This window comes from Asparagus officinalis, chromosome 6 (assembly GCF_001876935.1).
Source record: "Asparagus officinalis chromosome 6, Aspof.V1, whole genome shotgun sequence".
Classification (NCBI taxonomy): domain Eukaryota; kingdom Viridiplantae; phylum Streptophyta; class Magnoliopsida; order Asparagales; family Asparagaceae; genus Asparagus; species Asparagus officinalis.
In genome coordinates, this window is record NC_033799.1 from 35,318,181 (window position 1) to 35,334,216 (window position 16,036).

The 16,036-nt window shown below is 46.2% G+C and overlaps 1 protein-coding gene across 1 annotated transcript; it reads right to left on the reverse strand.

The window, feature by feature from the left end:
• Positions 14,935 to 15,945, reverse strand: LOC109846053 (uncharacterized mitochondrial protein AtMg00300-like). The gene is made up of 2 exons (XM_020415277.1): positions 15,582 to 15,945; positions 14,935 to 14,984 (listed from the first exon to the last, which is right to left on the reverse strand). The coding sequence occupies exons 1-2, from the start codon at positions 15,943 to 15,945 to the stop codon at positions 14,935 to 14,937; spliced, it is 414 nt and encodes a 137-aa protein (XP_020270866.1).

Genomic DNA, 16,036 nt, shown 5'->3' on the forward strand with positions numbered 1-16,036 from the left:
CCTTTGTCTACTGGCTTTTTCGGAACAGAACCCCCAGCGTCTTGGGGCTGTTCCACGACCTCTGGAGCGTTCTGGCCATAATCTCTCAGGTAAGCTTTTCCTGACCGAGTGCCAGGATTGCCTTCTGGGTATGCTGCTAGGACAATCCTCTCCTCTTCTGAATCGGTAAGAGGTTTGAGGTGGTCATCATTTTCAGTAATGGAGGGGCTAATCATGTTGGAAGACTTAGCCTTGCCTCCCTTCTTTTTGGACGGGGTGTTCGTCCATTGTTGATCTCCTAGTAGATCAGGGTGGACCCACATGATTTCCCCTTTTGGGGTAGTGAGGGGCACCAACCCCCTGTCCTTCTGACTATGCAGGTCAGCATTCTTCAGGCGCATTTCTCCCTTGCGGATGGGTACAACACCGTTTGCGGTTACCACCGGGGGAAAGTTACCAAACTGGACCGCTATCATGTTAGTAGATACGGTCTTCTGCTCTGGCTTCAGTGTGAGCACATTAGCGTTCACCAGATTCTGTAAGATGTCTTTGAAGACATAGCACTTTTTGGTAGGATGTCCAAGGAATCTGTGATAACGACAATAGTTGGGGTCATCCACTTTCCCTGCTTCATCCGGCTTTCTGATCTCAGGTAATTGCAGCTTGTTGTTCTTTCGAAGCAATTGGAATAATGTATCCACGTGCTCCTCTTTGAACGAATACTGCTTGGGCGCTCTTTGCTGATTTGGCGCTTTGCCCTGCTTGTTCGGCGGTGGAACTCGCGTGTAGTCGGCCGCCAAGGTCTCCTTCCCCTTAGACCGTTGGGCGTTGTTCTGGTTGCGTTGCTGATTTTGCTGCTGCGGCTTGGGTTATGGCACTTCTTCAGCTTTGACTCGCGCCACTATCTCTTCAGCTTGTTCTCCTTGTGAAACTAGTTGTCTCCAGGAGCGACATTCTGCCACCCCCATTTGAGCAAGGAGCTGGGTCTGCAGGTTGTGCCTGCAAGTTTCAACCAGAGTTGATTGGGTCATACCTGAGGGGCATCGTAATGCCATGCTGCGGAATCTCTCCACATAGGCCTTGATGGACTCTCCTTTCCTTTGCTTAGTGGCGAGAAGAGTTGGGACTGAGACCTCCGTATCGTCCTCAAAGAACCTGGCCAAGAATAGCCTTTCCAGGTCTACCCATTTCTGGATAGATCCAGCAGGCAGTTTCATGAACCATTCGAAAGCGACACCTTTAAGAGTGCCGATAAACAAGCGCGTCAGGATGGCGTCGTTTGCTACCACATCCCCAGTTTGGGATTTGAAGTAGTAGATGTGCTGATTCGGCGATCCTGTGCCATCAAACGGTTGTAAGGTAGGGGCCTTAAATTTTGGTGGGTAGGGAGCTGTATCCCACTCAGCAGGGTAAGGCCGCACTACTCCCTCTTCGCGGAGCTCGCTTCGGTTGGCGATTGCGTTGAGGCGAGCCTCCAGTTCGTCCACCTTGGTGGATTGAGGGTGCAGTTCTTTTTCCATCTCCCTCTCACCTTCTGAGGAGGATCCTAGTTGATGAGTCTCACGATCCGAATGTTCGGTCGCTTTTTGCTTTCCCTTTGAAGTTGTTCTCCGGGAAGATTCAGGTTTGTGGCCTTTTTCAGCAATAAGTTGGGCCATCATATCCTTTAATTGGAGAAGTGTCTCCTGCTGCGCCTGGAGCATGACATGATGTCCGTCTACTCTTTTGGCTATATCTTCATGGTTCCCTGTTGTGTAAACGGAGACCCCGCGTGCGACAACGGAACTTGAAGATTGGGATTCGGTGACTGCCGAATGTTCATCGTCGGAAACAACACCCTTGGCCAATCTTTGATAGTTAACCGGAGGGATAGCTCCTGTCCGAGTCCGAGTATTCTGATATACTCCTTCGAATTGGTCACAAATTTCCCTAACAGTTGGGGAGTGACTTTTCTGTGACTCATCGGAATCAGTATACGAGGCCTTCCCTCGACCGATCATGTTTATAGTGACCTGAGGGTATTCCGCTTCAGCTGTCTTCTTCCTGCAGCGGCGTTGTCGTTTGGCAGGCCTAACGACGTTCGTCAATCTGTCGAATATGGACTGCCGAGGTGCGGATGCACAACAAGGGCATTCTGACAGAACTGCCGAGATAAGCCTCTCACATTGACATGAGTGAGCTGCTTGTGCTGTTGATTTTCCTCTCGACAACAATTCCCGCAGATCAGGAACTTGGGAGGAAACTTTCCCCGGACTTGGGGTAGGTGAAATGGGTTCTCGTTGAACGTGGATTTTGAAGCCACACTGACTCTTCTGAACCTGACGGACCTCTTGAAGATCGCGTTCTTGAAGGATAACGCGAGGGTCGCGTTTAGCTTTGGAGACGTTAGGCCGAGGCCTACGTTTAAATGATGAAACTGACCCCTGAGGGTCATGTTTTGGTTGAACGCGCCCCTGAGGGTCACGTTTAGGTTGAACGCGCCCCTGGGGGTCGCGTTTAAGTTGAACGCTCCCCTGAAGGTCGCGTTTAAGTTGAACGCTCCCCTGAAGGTCGCGTTTAAATTGAACGCTCCCCTGAGGGTCGCGTTTAAGTTGAACGCTCCCCTGAGGGTCGCGTTTGAGTTGAACGCTCCCCTGAGGGTCGCGTTTAAGTGGTGAAACAGACTCCTGAGAGTCATGTTCTATTGGAACGCGCCCCTGGGGGTCGCGTTTGGTTTTGGCAGCTCCGCTCTGAGGGCTGCGTTTTGAAGTAACAACGCGCCATTCAGGGTCGCGTTTCAGCTGTATAAGCCGAGGCTCATTGCCACGCAGTGAGCGTTCTTCTTTGGGAACGCTAGGCTCGGTTGGATTTTCAGAAACGCGGTCCTCGCGTTGGGTCAGCATTCGGCTCTCACGTAAGTGTGCTCGTCGTATGGATCTTCTCCGTCGGCGAGCGGCGTTCTTTTTGGCTTGTTTCAAAGCCTTAGCAGCAACGTCGCTGACGTTCACAGGGCCCGTTTCCTCCAAAGGCCGTTTGTGGCCCGAAGAACGTCTTGTTGACGCGGATGTGGGATCTTCTGCCAGCAGAGCCAGTTTGAGTTCTTGGCCGAAGGAGAGGGCTTTCTTCGGCACTTCGACAATAGAATTGACCTTCTTGGAGGTCTCGCGGACATCGTGCTTAGCCTTGGGGCTAAGCGATCCTGAGGATAAGACTTCCTCGTACTTAGCTTGATCAAACTCTACGACAAGAGTTTCTACAATCGTCCCCATGAGGTGGACGTCGGACTGCGCCACCACTTCCTCGTCGGACAAGCTAGTCCCCAGCGGAGTCGCCATCTTTTGTTTGTAGGAAAAATTGCAAAGAAGAGAATAAAGAAAATTGACTTGGATTCCTTTGATCTCGATTACAACTTGATTACAAAAGAGGAGAGAACGAATTTGATTCTCTCCTTTGTTTAAAACTGGGTTCTTCTCGGTAGCGATGGAATGCCTCCTTCGATTGCTCGCGTCGAAATTGCTCTCCGTTGACGATCTGACCGTCTTCTATCTCGTGGGAACGATGAACTTCTGTGGAAAGTTTTATAAGTAACTCTTCAACGAGTTTAAGAACTCTGAACGAGTTAGAACTCTGTGAATAGAGTTGTTAGAACCGAAAATTTGGGTGAACATCCCTCAGAACGTGGGATAAACGGTTTTGGAACCGTTCGACTCATGTTTGAATGAGTCAAACGCCCATTCTGGCGTTCAGAACCCAACTTCGTGTCTTAGGATTGAGACGCGAGGTTGGGTGTTAGCTGAACACCATTGAACGCGAGGGTCACTCGCGTTTATCTTGTTGCCTGCTTGGAAACGCGGGGGTCAGTGTTGGTTGAACCCCTATGAACGCGAGGGTCGCTCACGTTTGGCTTGTGCCTTGGAGACGCGGGGGTCGCCTGCCTTTCCATATTTGTAACGTGGGGATGGCATCCGCGTTTCAGAAGGAGCTTTTTGACTTGTAGCTTCTTCTGTGAAGCGTTGTGAGGACCGTTGTTCAGTAATCCTGGCTTTAGCTGTTATAGGGTATGAAAGTTGTCAGATTGTAGCTTTCACTGTAGAATGTGAAGACTGCTGAATAGAGTTTTCATCAGTTGTCGGAAGTGTCGTTGAATTGTAACTCTTCTCGATCTATGTGAAAAGTCCTTTATTTGCCGCTTTCGATTGTCGACCCGAAAGCTATTTGATTGTAACTTTCGTTGTGAGAGCTTGACGGGAATCAACATCCATAGTGTCTTGAAGACGAATATTTGCCCACAGCTCTCTACCAAGCAACTCACCACCTAAGTCCAACCTTTTCTTTCTAAAATCATTACACTGCTCATCAGCATCTCCAATAGTTGCTAATAATACTATTCATGCTGTTGTCGCAGCCATCAAGATCAATCATCTCAGAAGTGAGGTCGTGTTTGTGGCGATTGTGGAGTTGCGGATGCAGTGATTGGGAAGTCGTCTGATTGTGACCTCCATTGTCGAAGCTTATTTGGATCAGCTATCTATTATGATTTTTAGACAGCCTACAATCCACATAACCAATGCAATCATGTCCATTCTGCTCATCCTTCTCGAATACCAAACCAACATCCACGGCGCCTCTAACATACCGTAGAATCTACTTCACGGCCTCCCAATGACCCTTCCCCGGGGTCGTGCATGTATCTCGATACCATACTTACGGCCTGTGACAAATCTGGCCTTGTACACAGCATCACATACATCAAGGTACCTGTTGTACTGGCATATGGGACCTTCGACATATAATCTCTGTCCTCAACTGAAACAGGCGACATCAACACTGAAAGCTTGAAGTGGAGAGCCAATGGTGTGCTAACTACTTTTGCATTGCCATCAAAGCTGAATTTCTTCAACATCTTCTGCAAATAGCTCTTCTGTGTAAGCTTCAATATCCCCTTCACCCTGTCTCTCTCGATCTCCATACCCAATATTTTTTTCACCTCTCCAAGATCCTTTATCTCAAACTCATATGACAGCTCCTCTTTCAACTTTCGAATAGCCAAAGAATTCCTGAAAGCAATAAGCATATCGTCAACATATAAAAGCAACTATATGTGTTCACCATCCTGTAGTTTGTGCATGTAAACACATGGGTCATATGAGCTTCTCGTGTACCCCTGTCCAGTCATGAAACTGTTGAATCTCTTGTACCATTGTCGCGATGATTACTTCAATCCATAAAGAGACTTCTTCGACTTGCAAACCAAATCTTCTTTTTCTGCAGCATTGAATCCCAATGGTTGTGTCATGTAGATCTCCTCATCTAAATCTCCGTGTAGAAAGGCTGTCTTCACATCCATCTGGACCAAATCCAAATCCAACTGTGCCACTAACGCCAATAAAATCCGAATCGACGAATGCTTCACAACGGGTGAAAATACCTCATTGTAAACAATGCCTTCAAGATGTGCATATCCTTTGGCAACCAATCTGGCTTTGAACCGAATATACCCAATAGAAGATCCCTCCTTCTTCACATATACCCACTTGCAACCTATAGCTCTCTTATCCTTAGGTAGATGTGCAAGTGTCCAAGTGTCATTCTTCTGAAGAGACTATATCTCCTCCTCCATAGCTTCCCTCCACCCGATTGAATCAGGGCTAAACTCTGCCTCCCTGAATGTGGATGGAACCATATCATCAACGACCTCCACTGATAATGCATATGCGACCATGACATCATTATACCTAGCTGGCCGACGAATCACCCTCCTCGGTCTATCTGCTGCAATAGACCCCTGAACATGACCATGTTCCTGAGTCTCACAATCCACTATATCCTCAATTTGCCCTGCTGTCATCCTATCTCCTCCCAGTGTCACCTTTGTAGGAGCCTCAATGGATACAATACTATCTGGAGTAGGTAGAGTCACATCATCCTCCACCTGCTGTGATATCTCAACTGTCTGATCTCCCTCTACCTGCTGAGGGACTCGAGGACTCATCATGTATGTATGTTGAAAAAATTGCAATAAAGAGAATAAAAGAAACTTGACTTGTATTTCTTCGATCCCGGTTATAATTTGATTACAAAAGAGAAGAGAACGAATTTGGTTCTCCCCTTTGTTTAAAACTGGGTTCTTCTCAGTAGCGATGGAGTGCCTCCTTCGATTGTTCGCGTCGAATTTGCTCTCCGTTGACGATCCGACCGTCTTATCTCATGGGAATGTTGAACTTCTGTGGAAAGATTGATGGGTAACTCTTAACGAGTTTAAGAACTCTGAACGAGTTAGAAGTCTGTGAATAGAGTTGTTAGAACCGAAGATTCGGTTAATGACCAAGCAGATATTCTGTTGTTGAAGAATCCTTTTAGGTTTGATCTTCTGATCTCCATTCAAAAATCCTATCTCTAAGAATTTCGTATCCCTTGCCTCTCTGTGCAGTTGAGATCCTGAAGATCCTCCAAACCTGTGCGGTTTAGATGCTGAAAATCCAACCTGCTACCTCTCCGTTCCCAAAAAGCCAACCCTTAACTCAGTTGAGTTTGTTGAGATTTTATAGGTGGATAAGAGGTTGTAACTGCCCTCTAAATCCGCTCCTAAGTGGGCGTGATTTCCTCAGATCGTGGGGAAAACAGTTCTGAAACCGTTCGACTCATGTTTGAACGAGTCAAACGCCCAATCTGGCGTTCAAAACCCCAACTTCGCATCTTAGAATTGAGACGCGAGGTTGGGTGTTGACTGAACATTAATAAACGCGAGGGTCGCTCGTGTTTTGCTTGTTGCAGCTTAGAAACGCGGGGGTCGGGTGTTGGTTGAACCTCAAGAACGCGAGGGTCGTTCGCTTTTGACTTGTTGTAGCTTGGAAACGCGGGCGTCGCCTGCACTTCCAGAATTGTAACGCGGGGATGACTTCCGCATTTTAAAAGGGGTTAGTTGATCTGTAACCTCTTCTACAGAGCGTTGCAAGGATCGTTGTTCAGTAATCCTAGCTTTAGCTACTGTGGAGTGTGAAAATCGTCAGATTATAACTTTCACTGTAGATTGTGAAGACTGCTGAATAGAGTTTTCATCAGTTGTCGGAAGTATCGTTGAATTGTAACTCTAATCGATCTATGTGAAAAGTCCTCTGTTTGTAGCTTTCGTTTGTTGGCATGAAAGCTATCTGATTGTAGCTTTCATTGTTGGAGCTTGATGGGAATCAGCGAATATTTGCCCACAGCTCTCTACCAAGTAACTCACCAACTAAGTCCAACCTTTTATTTCTAAAATCATTACACTGCTCATTAGCATCTCTAATAGTTGCTAATGTAATATTAGTCATGTTGTTGTCGCAGTCATCAAGATCAATCATCTCAAATATGAGGCCGTATTTGTAGCGACTGTAGAGTTGTGGATGCAGTGATTATAAAGTCGTCTGATCGTAACTTTCATTGTCGGGGCTTAATGGGGATCAGCTATTCATTGTGATTTTTAGACAACCTACAGAATCCCCTCCAAAGTTTTCGAAAGTTCGCGGTTGACTGAGACGAATTTTCGGAATACTTTGGATCCCAAAATTTAGTGGGTTGATTGTTCACTCCATCTGATCGGGCCAGACGATTTCAACGTTGTTGATTGTAATCTATCTGTACTCCTCCAATAGACTCCCCAGCAGAGTCGCCTGTTTCTTCTCGACCTTGGTCACCTTGATGATTGCTGTGGCCTTGGTAGTCAAGAAGCTGCTATTATAGCTGTCCAAATACATAGATAACTTCTGCATTTAAGAATTGGAACGCGTGGGTGAGCCTCGCGTTTGGAATTCCAACCAACTCGAACGCTAGGATCGAGTTTGGGTGGGATTCTGGCCTCGAATCCCGTCTGTTACGATTTAACAGCTCACAGCTGTCTATAAATAGACCGCTGGAGGTCAAATCAAGAGTCATTCGACTCTTCTTGAAACTCTAACGAAAATATTCGTTCTCATCTCCGGCGATCTATTCCTCTTCTCCTCCGACTAAACTCCATGGCACCTAAGAAGGCTATCTCTTGTCCTTCCAAGTCCGACGTCGCCGCGGCTCAGGGGTCGGCGCCGTCTGCTTCGGCCGGCGGCGCTACTGCTCAGGCGAACGTGCCGCTCCAACTTCCTTTGATCGGCGGTGAGTACGACCTCTGTGGTCATTAAACTTGCTTCGGCAAGTTCTGATCTTTGGATCAACGAGGAAACTCGTTTCAGTAACGCGGGGCTGGACTCCGTCGTTTGGTATTTTTGACGAGGGGTTCGACCTCCACGTCTTAGATTCTTGACGTGAGGCTCGACCTACGTGTCTGAACTTTTTGACGTGAGGTTCGACTTTCGCGTCTGAGATTTTTGACGCGAGGTTCGACCTCCGTGTCTAAAATTTGCCTTTGCGTTGTCTAACTTTTTTTTTATTTTGCAGTGCGTCATACCAGCGAGCCTCTCCCTTTTCGCCACCATTTTGGGCACGAAGGTGGTGTGGATCCGAATATGACCTTCAACCTGCACCAAGAACTCCCAGTTTTCCGAATTAAGGAAAAGAGTCGCGTGGAACTAATCACCCAAGCTTCTCCTGAGACCCTTAGGATATTGGTTACGGATGCTCGACTTGAAAATCTGAGCTGTAAGCCAATAGTCAAACCTGGATTCCTCTTCGGGGATTTTGTTGACTTCGAGGCAGGCGATGCTTATGATAGGGACTACAAGTGGCTGCGGAAAGTTGGAGAATGCAACCTCTTTTTGCCTAATATGGAGAGGATGTTCCCCATGTCATACTTCCAGTGCGCTTCCATCTCCAGACGCATGGATTGGAACCTCGTCAAGGATCAGGATGGAATTATTCTCAGGACCCTAACTTTTCAAGGGGTCCACACACTTGGTTACAACAGGCAGGTGATAGCTTTACGGCCAGGTTTATTTGCTAAGGAGTATCCCGTCGGCGAAGTGGCCAGTCCGGCGAATGCCTTTATCAAGAAGTTTCTGGCAAAGAAAGGAGAGTTTCCCGCGCAAGGATTTAGAACTCCTGGCTGGGTTCATTCTCCGGTGATAGGGTGGTGGACCCGGATGACCAAGTTCGTTTTGGAGGAATTGGAAGTCCCTCTTGCTCGAGCTGGATTGTAGATTCCTGTGCAGGCTACTAAGTTCGGGATTATCCAGAGCCAACTGTTAACGTGATAGTTTTGTGGATCTGTCATCCTATTGAAGCGGATTTGCAGATTGATAGACTATCAGAGGTGACTGTTAACGTGGTAGTTTTGTGGACCTGCCATCCTATTGAAGCGGATTGACAAGTTGATGGACGTGGTAGTTTTGGTAGATTTTGTGGTTGACAGAGGTATTCTATTAAACATAACAACTCAGAAAATTTATTACTCATAATCCAATGAACTACCTGTTTGTTGGAAAGAAAAATTGACTTGTATTCCTCTCAAAATCAATTATAATTTGGATTCCGATTACAAAAGAGAGGAGAATGAATTTGATTCTCCCCTTTGTTTAAAACTGGGTTTCTTCACGGTGGCGATGGAGTGCCTCCCTCAAATGCTCACGTCGAGTTTGCTCTCCGTTGACGATCCGAACGTCTTGATTCACTAGAACGTAGTCTTCTCCTCACGATTTGACGCTGTGGAGAACTTGCGTGGCAAGTCTTAAAAATAACTCTTAACGAGTTAATAACTCAGAGCGAGTTTATCTCTATGAAAGAGTTGATTTAAACCGAAAGTTCGGTTAATAAGCCAAGGATAAAGAAGCTCCTGTTGTCGACCTCTAAAGCTCCAGTCGAAGAACGAATGCTCTTCTTTACTGCCAATCCTCAGATCCAAAAGGCCAGCCCTTGACCAAATTTCCCTTTGTTGATGAGAGAAAATCCCCCCTTTAACTCAATTGAGTTTCTGATATTTATAGGGGGTTACGGGTGGTAACTGCCTCCTTAATTTGCTCCTCAATGGGCTGAGTGGGGTGTAACCACCCCCCTCTTAAACAGCTCCCCAAATCGTGGGGAAAACGGTTTTGAAACCGTTCTCTTAGTGCTTTGAACGAGTCAAAACGCTAAAAACAGCGTTCTGGGCCCGAACTGTGCGTTTCTGGACTGAAACGCAGAGTTAGGCCTGAAAACGCACAGTTGGGCCTGTTTAAAGGCTGAAAACGCACAGGTCATGCTGTTTTAGAGATGAACTCTGCGTTTTAGGCTGAAAACACAGAGTTGGACCGCAACTCTGCGTTTTAATGTTATATCACAAGGATAACCTCTGCGTTTTGAGGTTATAACGCTGGTTCGACCTGTGCGTTTTGACTCTGTAATGCAGAGGTGAACCTTAGGCGGGCTTGGCGAGCTTCAGGCTAAATATAATGTTCTGACGAAGTCCGGTCTTGCAGACGGACTTCAGAACATAATTTGCTATGAAGAACAGGTCATAACTTTCAAACCGTAAGTCAGAATTGGACGAATTATATATAAAAATCGGCTATCTCGACGAGACGGGGCCATCTGAACCAAGCCAAAGGCTTTGGTTCGCTTCCTCCATTTCGCCAAATTCCTTACGGTTTGAGAGATATCTGCATTCTAATATGAAGAGACCGTCAATTTGTAGTCTCTTTTGCTAGAGCTTTGCACAGATCGTCCTCTTGTAATCTTCGTCTTGGCTCCTTGAAAATATGAGAGTCGTCAGGTTGTAACTCCCGATGTTGATTGTGAATGCTGTTGAATTGGGGCCTTCATTAGTTGTTGTGAAGGTCGTCAGATTGTAACCTTCTACGTGAAAGTCCTCAAATTGTAGCCTTCTGGAAGTCGTCAGATTGTAACTTCCATCATCGGTGTTTGATGGGGGATCAACTATCTATTGTGATTTTTAGACAGCCTACACTACCAATAAACCAACCCCCAGTCTTGAACAAGTGCAAGGGGGAAAAGAGAAGACATGACACATCGCCTAATGAGCCATCATCTAAAGAGTTTGACTATCAGAGGTAACTGTTAACGTGATAGTTGTTGGACCCGCCATCCTACTGGAAAGGATTGGCTTTAGCGGCCGTAGTATCTTCCGGTTCTGACTGGGAAGAGTGAGCTTGGTCCGATTGCTCAGGAGAAGGTTGGGCTTGGTCCGATTGCTCAGGTTGATCCTGCCTACTTTGTTCTTCAACTTTGATCCTGGTAATAATCTTTTGAGCCTGTTCGCCTTGAGAGATTAGTTGTCTCCAATAACGACATTCTGCAACTCCGATTCGGACTAGGAGTTCGGTCTGCAAGTTGTGTCGACAGGTCTCTACTAAAGTAGACTGTGTCATACCTGACGAACACCGGAGAGCCATGGTTCGGAACCTTTTGACGAAGGCTTTGACGGATTCCCTCTTCTTCTGCTTAGTGGCAAGAAGGGTATGAATGGAGACTTCTGTATCCTCTTTAAAAAATCTTGACAGGAAGAGTCTCTCTAAATCTGCCCACCTTTGGATACATCCGGCAGGTAGTTTCCTGAACCATTCAAAGGCAACTCCCTTGAGGGTGCCAATGAACAATCAAGCCAGTATGGCATCGTTTGATATTACATTCCCAGTCTGTGACTTGAAATGATAAATATGTTGGTTTGGTGATCCCGTGCCGTCAAAAGTTTATAGCGTTAGGACTTCAAATTTTGGAGGATAAGAGGCTGCATCCCATTCGGCAGGATAGGGTCTGACAACTCCCTCGTCTTGGAGCTCGCTTCTGTTGGCCATGGCATTGAGGCGGGCTTCTAATTCTTCCATTTTGGCAGACTGGAGATTATACTCGTTCTCAGTCTCTCTTCCTTCATCAGAGGAAGATTCCAGGTTGTGGGCTTCTTGGTCAGAAGCTGTGTCATCAACCATCTTACCCTTCCCTTTGCTTGTGTGAGGTCGGGATGAAGACGTTTTTCCTCTCCGGGAAGATTCTTGCCTGGGTGGCGAATATGTCTTCTGAGATTTGGCCTTGTTTGCGACGATTTGAGTCAACAGGGCCATGAGTTTATTGATGGCCTCTTGCTGAGATTTGATCATGGCCTCCTGTTCATCAAGTCTCTTCGTGAGATCTTCATGGTTTCCCGTCATATAAGCGGGGCTCTCATGTTCAACAAAAGAGCTTGATGATTAGGACTCTGCAATGACTGAGTGTTCATCATTAGAATTGGTTCCTCTGGCTAACCTCTGATAGTTGATAGGGGGAATGGCTCCTATTCGCGTCCGAGTGCGTCAGTAAACTCCTTCAAACTCGTTAGTGATTTCTCTGACGGTCAGCGAACGACTTGTCTCAGAGTCATCGGAACTAGGACCTGAGGCTTTCCCTCTGGCGATCACATTGATAGTGACCTCAGGATATTCGGTCTCTGGAGACTTCTTCCTGTGCGAACGTCGTCGTTGGTTAGACAAAGCAACGTCCGTTAATTGGTCGAACACCAATGGTTTGGCCGCATATGAGCAGCATTGATATCCTGAGAGGACCATAGGAATCAGCCGTTCACATTGGAATGAACGAATGACTTGCTGCATTGGTCTTTCTCTCGATATGAACTCTCTCAAATCTGTTGTAAAGATTCGAGGAAAATTACTCACTGATCGTGAGGTTTGAACTGGAACCCCCAGTCCATGATTGGACAGGACTGGCTCTTGGTGAATATGGATCTAGTTGAGATGCCTTGAATCCATAAACTTCTTATATCCGTCCCTCAATCTAGTCGTGCTACGTAGAGTATTCGGGGGTCTCGTTTGGAATACCCCCCGGCGGGGATGGAATACCCCCCGGCGGGGTTCGGGGTAGCGCCCCGAAGCTCCACGGTATATACCAGGTTCTGTATTGGATTTGGAACTTGGGACGCGAGGGTCGCGTTTGGCTCTTGAGACGCGAAGGTCGCGTTTGGCACTTGAGACGCGAAGGTTGCGTTTGGCACTTGAAACGCGAAGGTCGCGTTTGACACTTGAAACGCGAGGTCCGCATTTTGGTTTGGCAACATGAGGGTCGCGTTCTTCATTGTCGACGCGAGGTTCGTGTTTTGACTGGGAAACGCGAAGTTGAAGTTCGCACTCAACGAAGGCTTGAGGTCCGTGTTTTGGCTGTAAAACGTGCCATTGAGGGCCACGTTCAGTCTGGTTCTCACGAAGCTCATGTTTGGGCTCGGGGTCGTGTTTAGGCTCACAAACACGAAGCTCGTGTTGGTTGGAGGATCGACTTTCTTGGAGTTGTGCCGAATTTAATTCTTCTCCTTCAGAGAGGGGACTGTATGAACAGTGCAACCCCTAGGGGAGACATCCCTTTGATGAGTCGGTCACAACTGTAGCTTTAGTCTCCTTAGAAACTTTATGGATCCTACGCATAGCTTTGGAGCTAAGTGATCCGGAGGAGATAGCCTCCTCAAACTTAGCTTGATCAAACTCTACCACGAGAGTTTCGACGGTCGTTCCAGTAAGAAGAACATCGGATTGCGCCACTACTTCTTCATCAGAGAAGCTTTTCCCCAGTGGAGTCGCCATCTTTTGTATGTTGGAAAAATTGCAATAAAGAGAATAAAAGAAACTTGACTTGTATTTCTTCGATCCCGGTTACAATTTGATTACAAAAGAAAAGAGAACGAATTTGGTTCTCCCCTTTGTTTAAAACTGGGTTCTTCTCGGTAGCGATGGAGTGCCTCCTTCGATTGTTCGTGTCGAATTTGCTCTCCGTTGACGATCCGACCATCTTATCTTGTGGGAATGTTGAACTTCTGTGGAAAGTTTGATGGGTAACTCTTAACGAGTTTAAGAACTCTGAACGAGTTAGAAGTCTGTGAATAGAGTTGTTAGAACCGAAGATTCGGTTAATGACCAAGCAGATATTCTGTTGTTGAAGAATCCTTTTAGGTTTGATCTTCTGATCTCCATTCAAAAATCCTATCTCCAAGGATTTCGTATCCCTTGCCTCTCTGTGCGGTTGAGATCCTGAAGATCCTCCAAACCCGTGCGGTTTAGATGCTAAAAATCCAACCTGCTGCCTCTCCGTTCCCAAAAAGCCAGCCCTTAACTCAGTTGAGTTTGTTAAGATTTTATAGGTGGATAAGAGGTTGTAACTACCCTCTAAATCCGCTCCTAAGTGGGTGTGATTTCCTCAGATCGTGGGAAAAATAGTTCTGAAACCGTTTGACTCATGTTTGAACGAGTCAAACGCCCAATCTGGCATTCAGAACCCCAACTTCGCGTCTTAGAATTAAGACGCGAGGTTAGGTGTTGACTGAACATCAATGAACGCGAGGGTCGCTCGTGTTTTGCTTGTTGCAGCTTGGAAACGCAGGGGTCGGGTGTTGGTTGAACTTCAAGAACGCGAGGGTCGTTCGCTTTTGACTTGTTGTAGCTTGGAAACGCGGGGGTCGCCTGCACTTCCAGAATTGTAACGCGGGAATGACTTCCGCGTTTTAAAAGGGGTTAGTTGATCTGTAACCTCTTCTACAGAGCGTTGCAAGGACCGTTATTCAGTAATCCTAGCTTTATCTGCTGTGGAGTGTGAAAGTCGTCAGATTGTAACTTTCACTGTAGATTATGAAGACTGATGAATAGAGTTTTTATCAGTTGTCAGAAGTGTCGTTGAATTATAACTCTTCTCGATCTATGTGAAAAGTCCTATGTTTGCAGCTTTCGTTTGTTGGCATGAAAGCTATCTGATTGTAGCTTTCATTGTTGGAGCTTGATGGGAATCGGCGAATATTTGCCCACAGCTCTCTACCAAGCAACTCACCAACTAAGTTCAACCTTTTATTTCTAAAATCATTACATTGCTCATCAGCATCTCTAATAGTTGCTAATGTAATATTAGTCATGTTGTTATCGCAGTCATCAAGATCAATCATCTCAAATATGAGGCCGTATTTGTAGCGACTGTAGAGTTGTGGATGCAGTGATTATAAAGTCGTCTGATCGTAACTTTCATTGTCGGGGCTTAATGGGGATCAGCTATCCATTGTGATTTTTAGACAGCCTACAATGTACGCCTCATCGAATGTGACATCTCTGCTAATAACTATCTTCTTATCCCGTGGGTCCCATAACTTGAAGCATTTAACTCCATCTCTAAATCCCATAAAGACAACTTTCCTCGTCCTCAGATTTAATTTACCATCGCTGACATGGTAATAAGCTGGACACCCAAATATTCGAAGTGACTCATAGTCACTAGCCACCGAACCAAACCAACGCTCCAAAGGAGTCTTCCCATCTATCGCAATACATGGCAACCTATTCACGATATGGCTCGCATAAACCAACACCTCGGCCCAAAAGGATCTAGGCAATCCACTCTGCGTCATCATACATCGCACCTTCTCTAATAAGGTACGGTTCAATCTTTCAACACCCCGTTCTGTTACGGTGTCTCACGAACTGTGAAGTGTCGCCTAATGCCGTGATCCCGACAAAACTACAGAAACGGATCACTCTTGTACTCTCCACCGTTATCTGAACGTAGAATTTTCACCTTTCTACCTGTCTGCAGCTTTACTTTCTTTTTCCACTCCATAAAAATATTCAGGACCCGATGTTTATGCTTCATAGGGTATACTCAATTCCTCCTGGAATAATCAACAATGAAAGTGACAAAATAATTGGCCCCACCAAGAGATGTGTTCTTGGAAGGACCCTAAACATCTGTATGAATGTAATCCAATATACCTCGGGTGTTGTGAATAGTGGTGCCAAACTTCACTGTAGTTTTCCTTCCAAGTACATAATGCTTACACAGCTCCATCTTGTAGGTCTTAGCACTTTTCAATAGTCCCTGATTTGCCAATGACTGTAGGGACTTATCATCTGTATGTCCAAGTCTCATATGCCATAAAGTGGTAGTGTCCTCATCTGTAGTGATAGAAGCTGCTAGACCTCCTGTAATTGTCTTGCCCTTCAAGTAGTATAAGTTATTTTCCCTAACACCTCGCATCACCACCATGGAACCATTCATGACCTTCACTGTAGCATCATCTAAGATCACTCTATATCCAGCTGCCTCTAAAGTCCCAAGAGAAATGATGTTCTTCATCAACTGCGACACGAACCTTACTTCCTTTAACTCCCTAATCACTCCGTCATGGATCCTAATCCAGATTGAACCAATACCACCAATAGGGCAT

What these genes read in the sequence shown, in the direction of transcription:
- LOC109846053 (XM_020415277.1), bottom strand. Translation starts at nt 15,945, where the DNA reads ATGAAGAACATCATTTCTCTTGGGACTTTAGAGGCAGCTGGATATAGA. An exon ending in CACTATTCACAACACCCGAG is followed by an intron (nt 14,985 to 15,581) that starts GTATATTGGATT and finishes TATGGGATTTAG; the next exon opens with AGATGGAGTTAAATGCTTCA.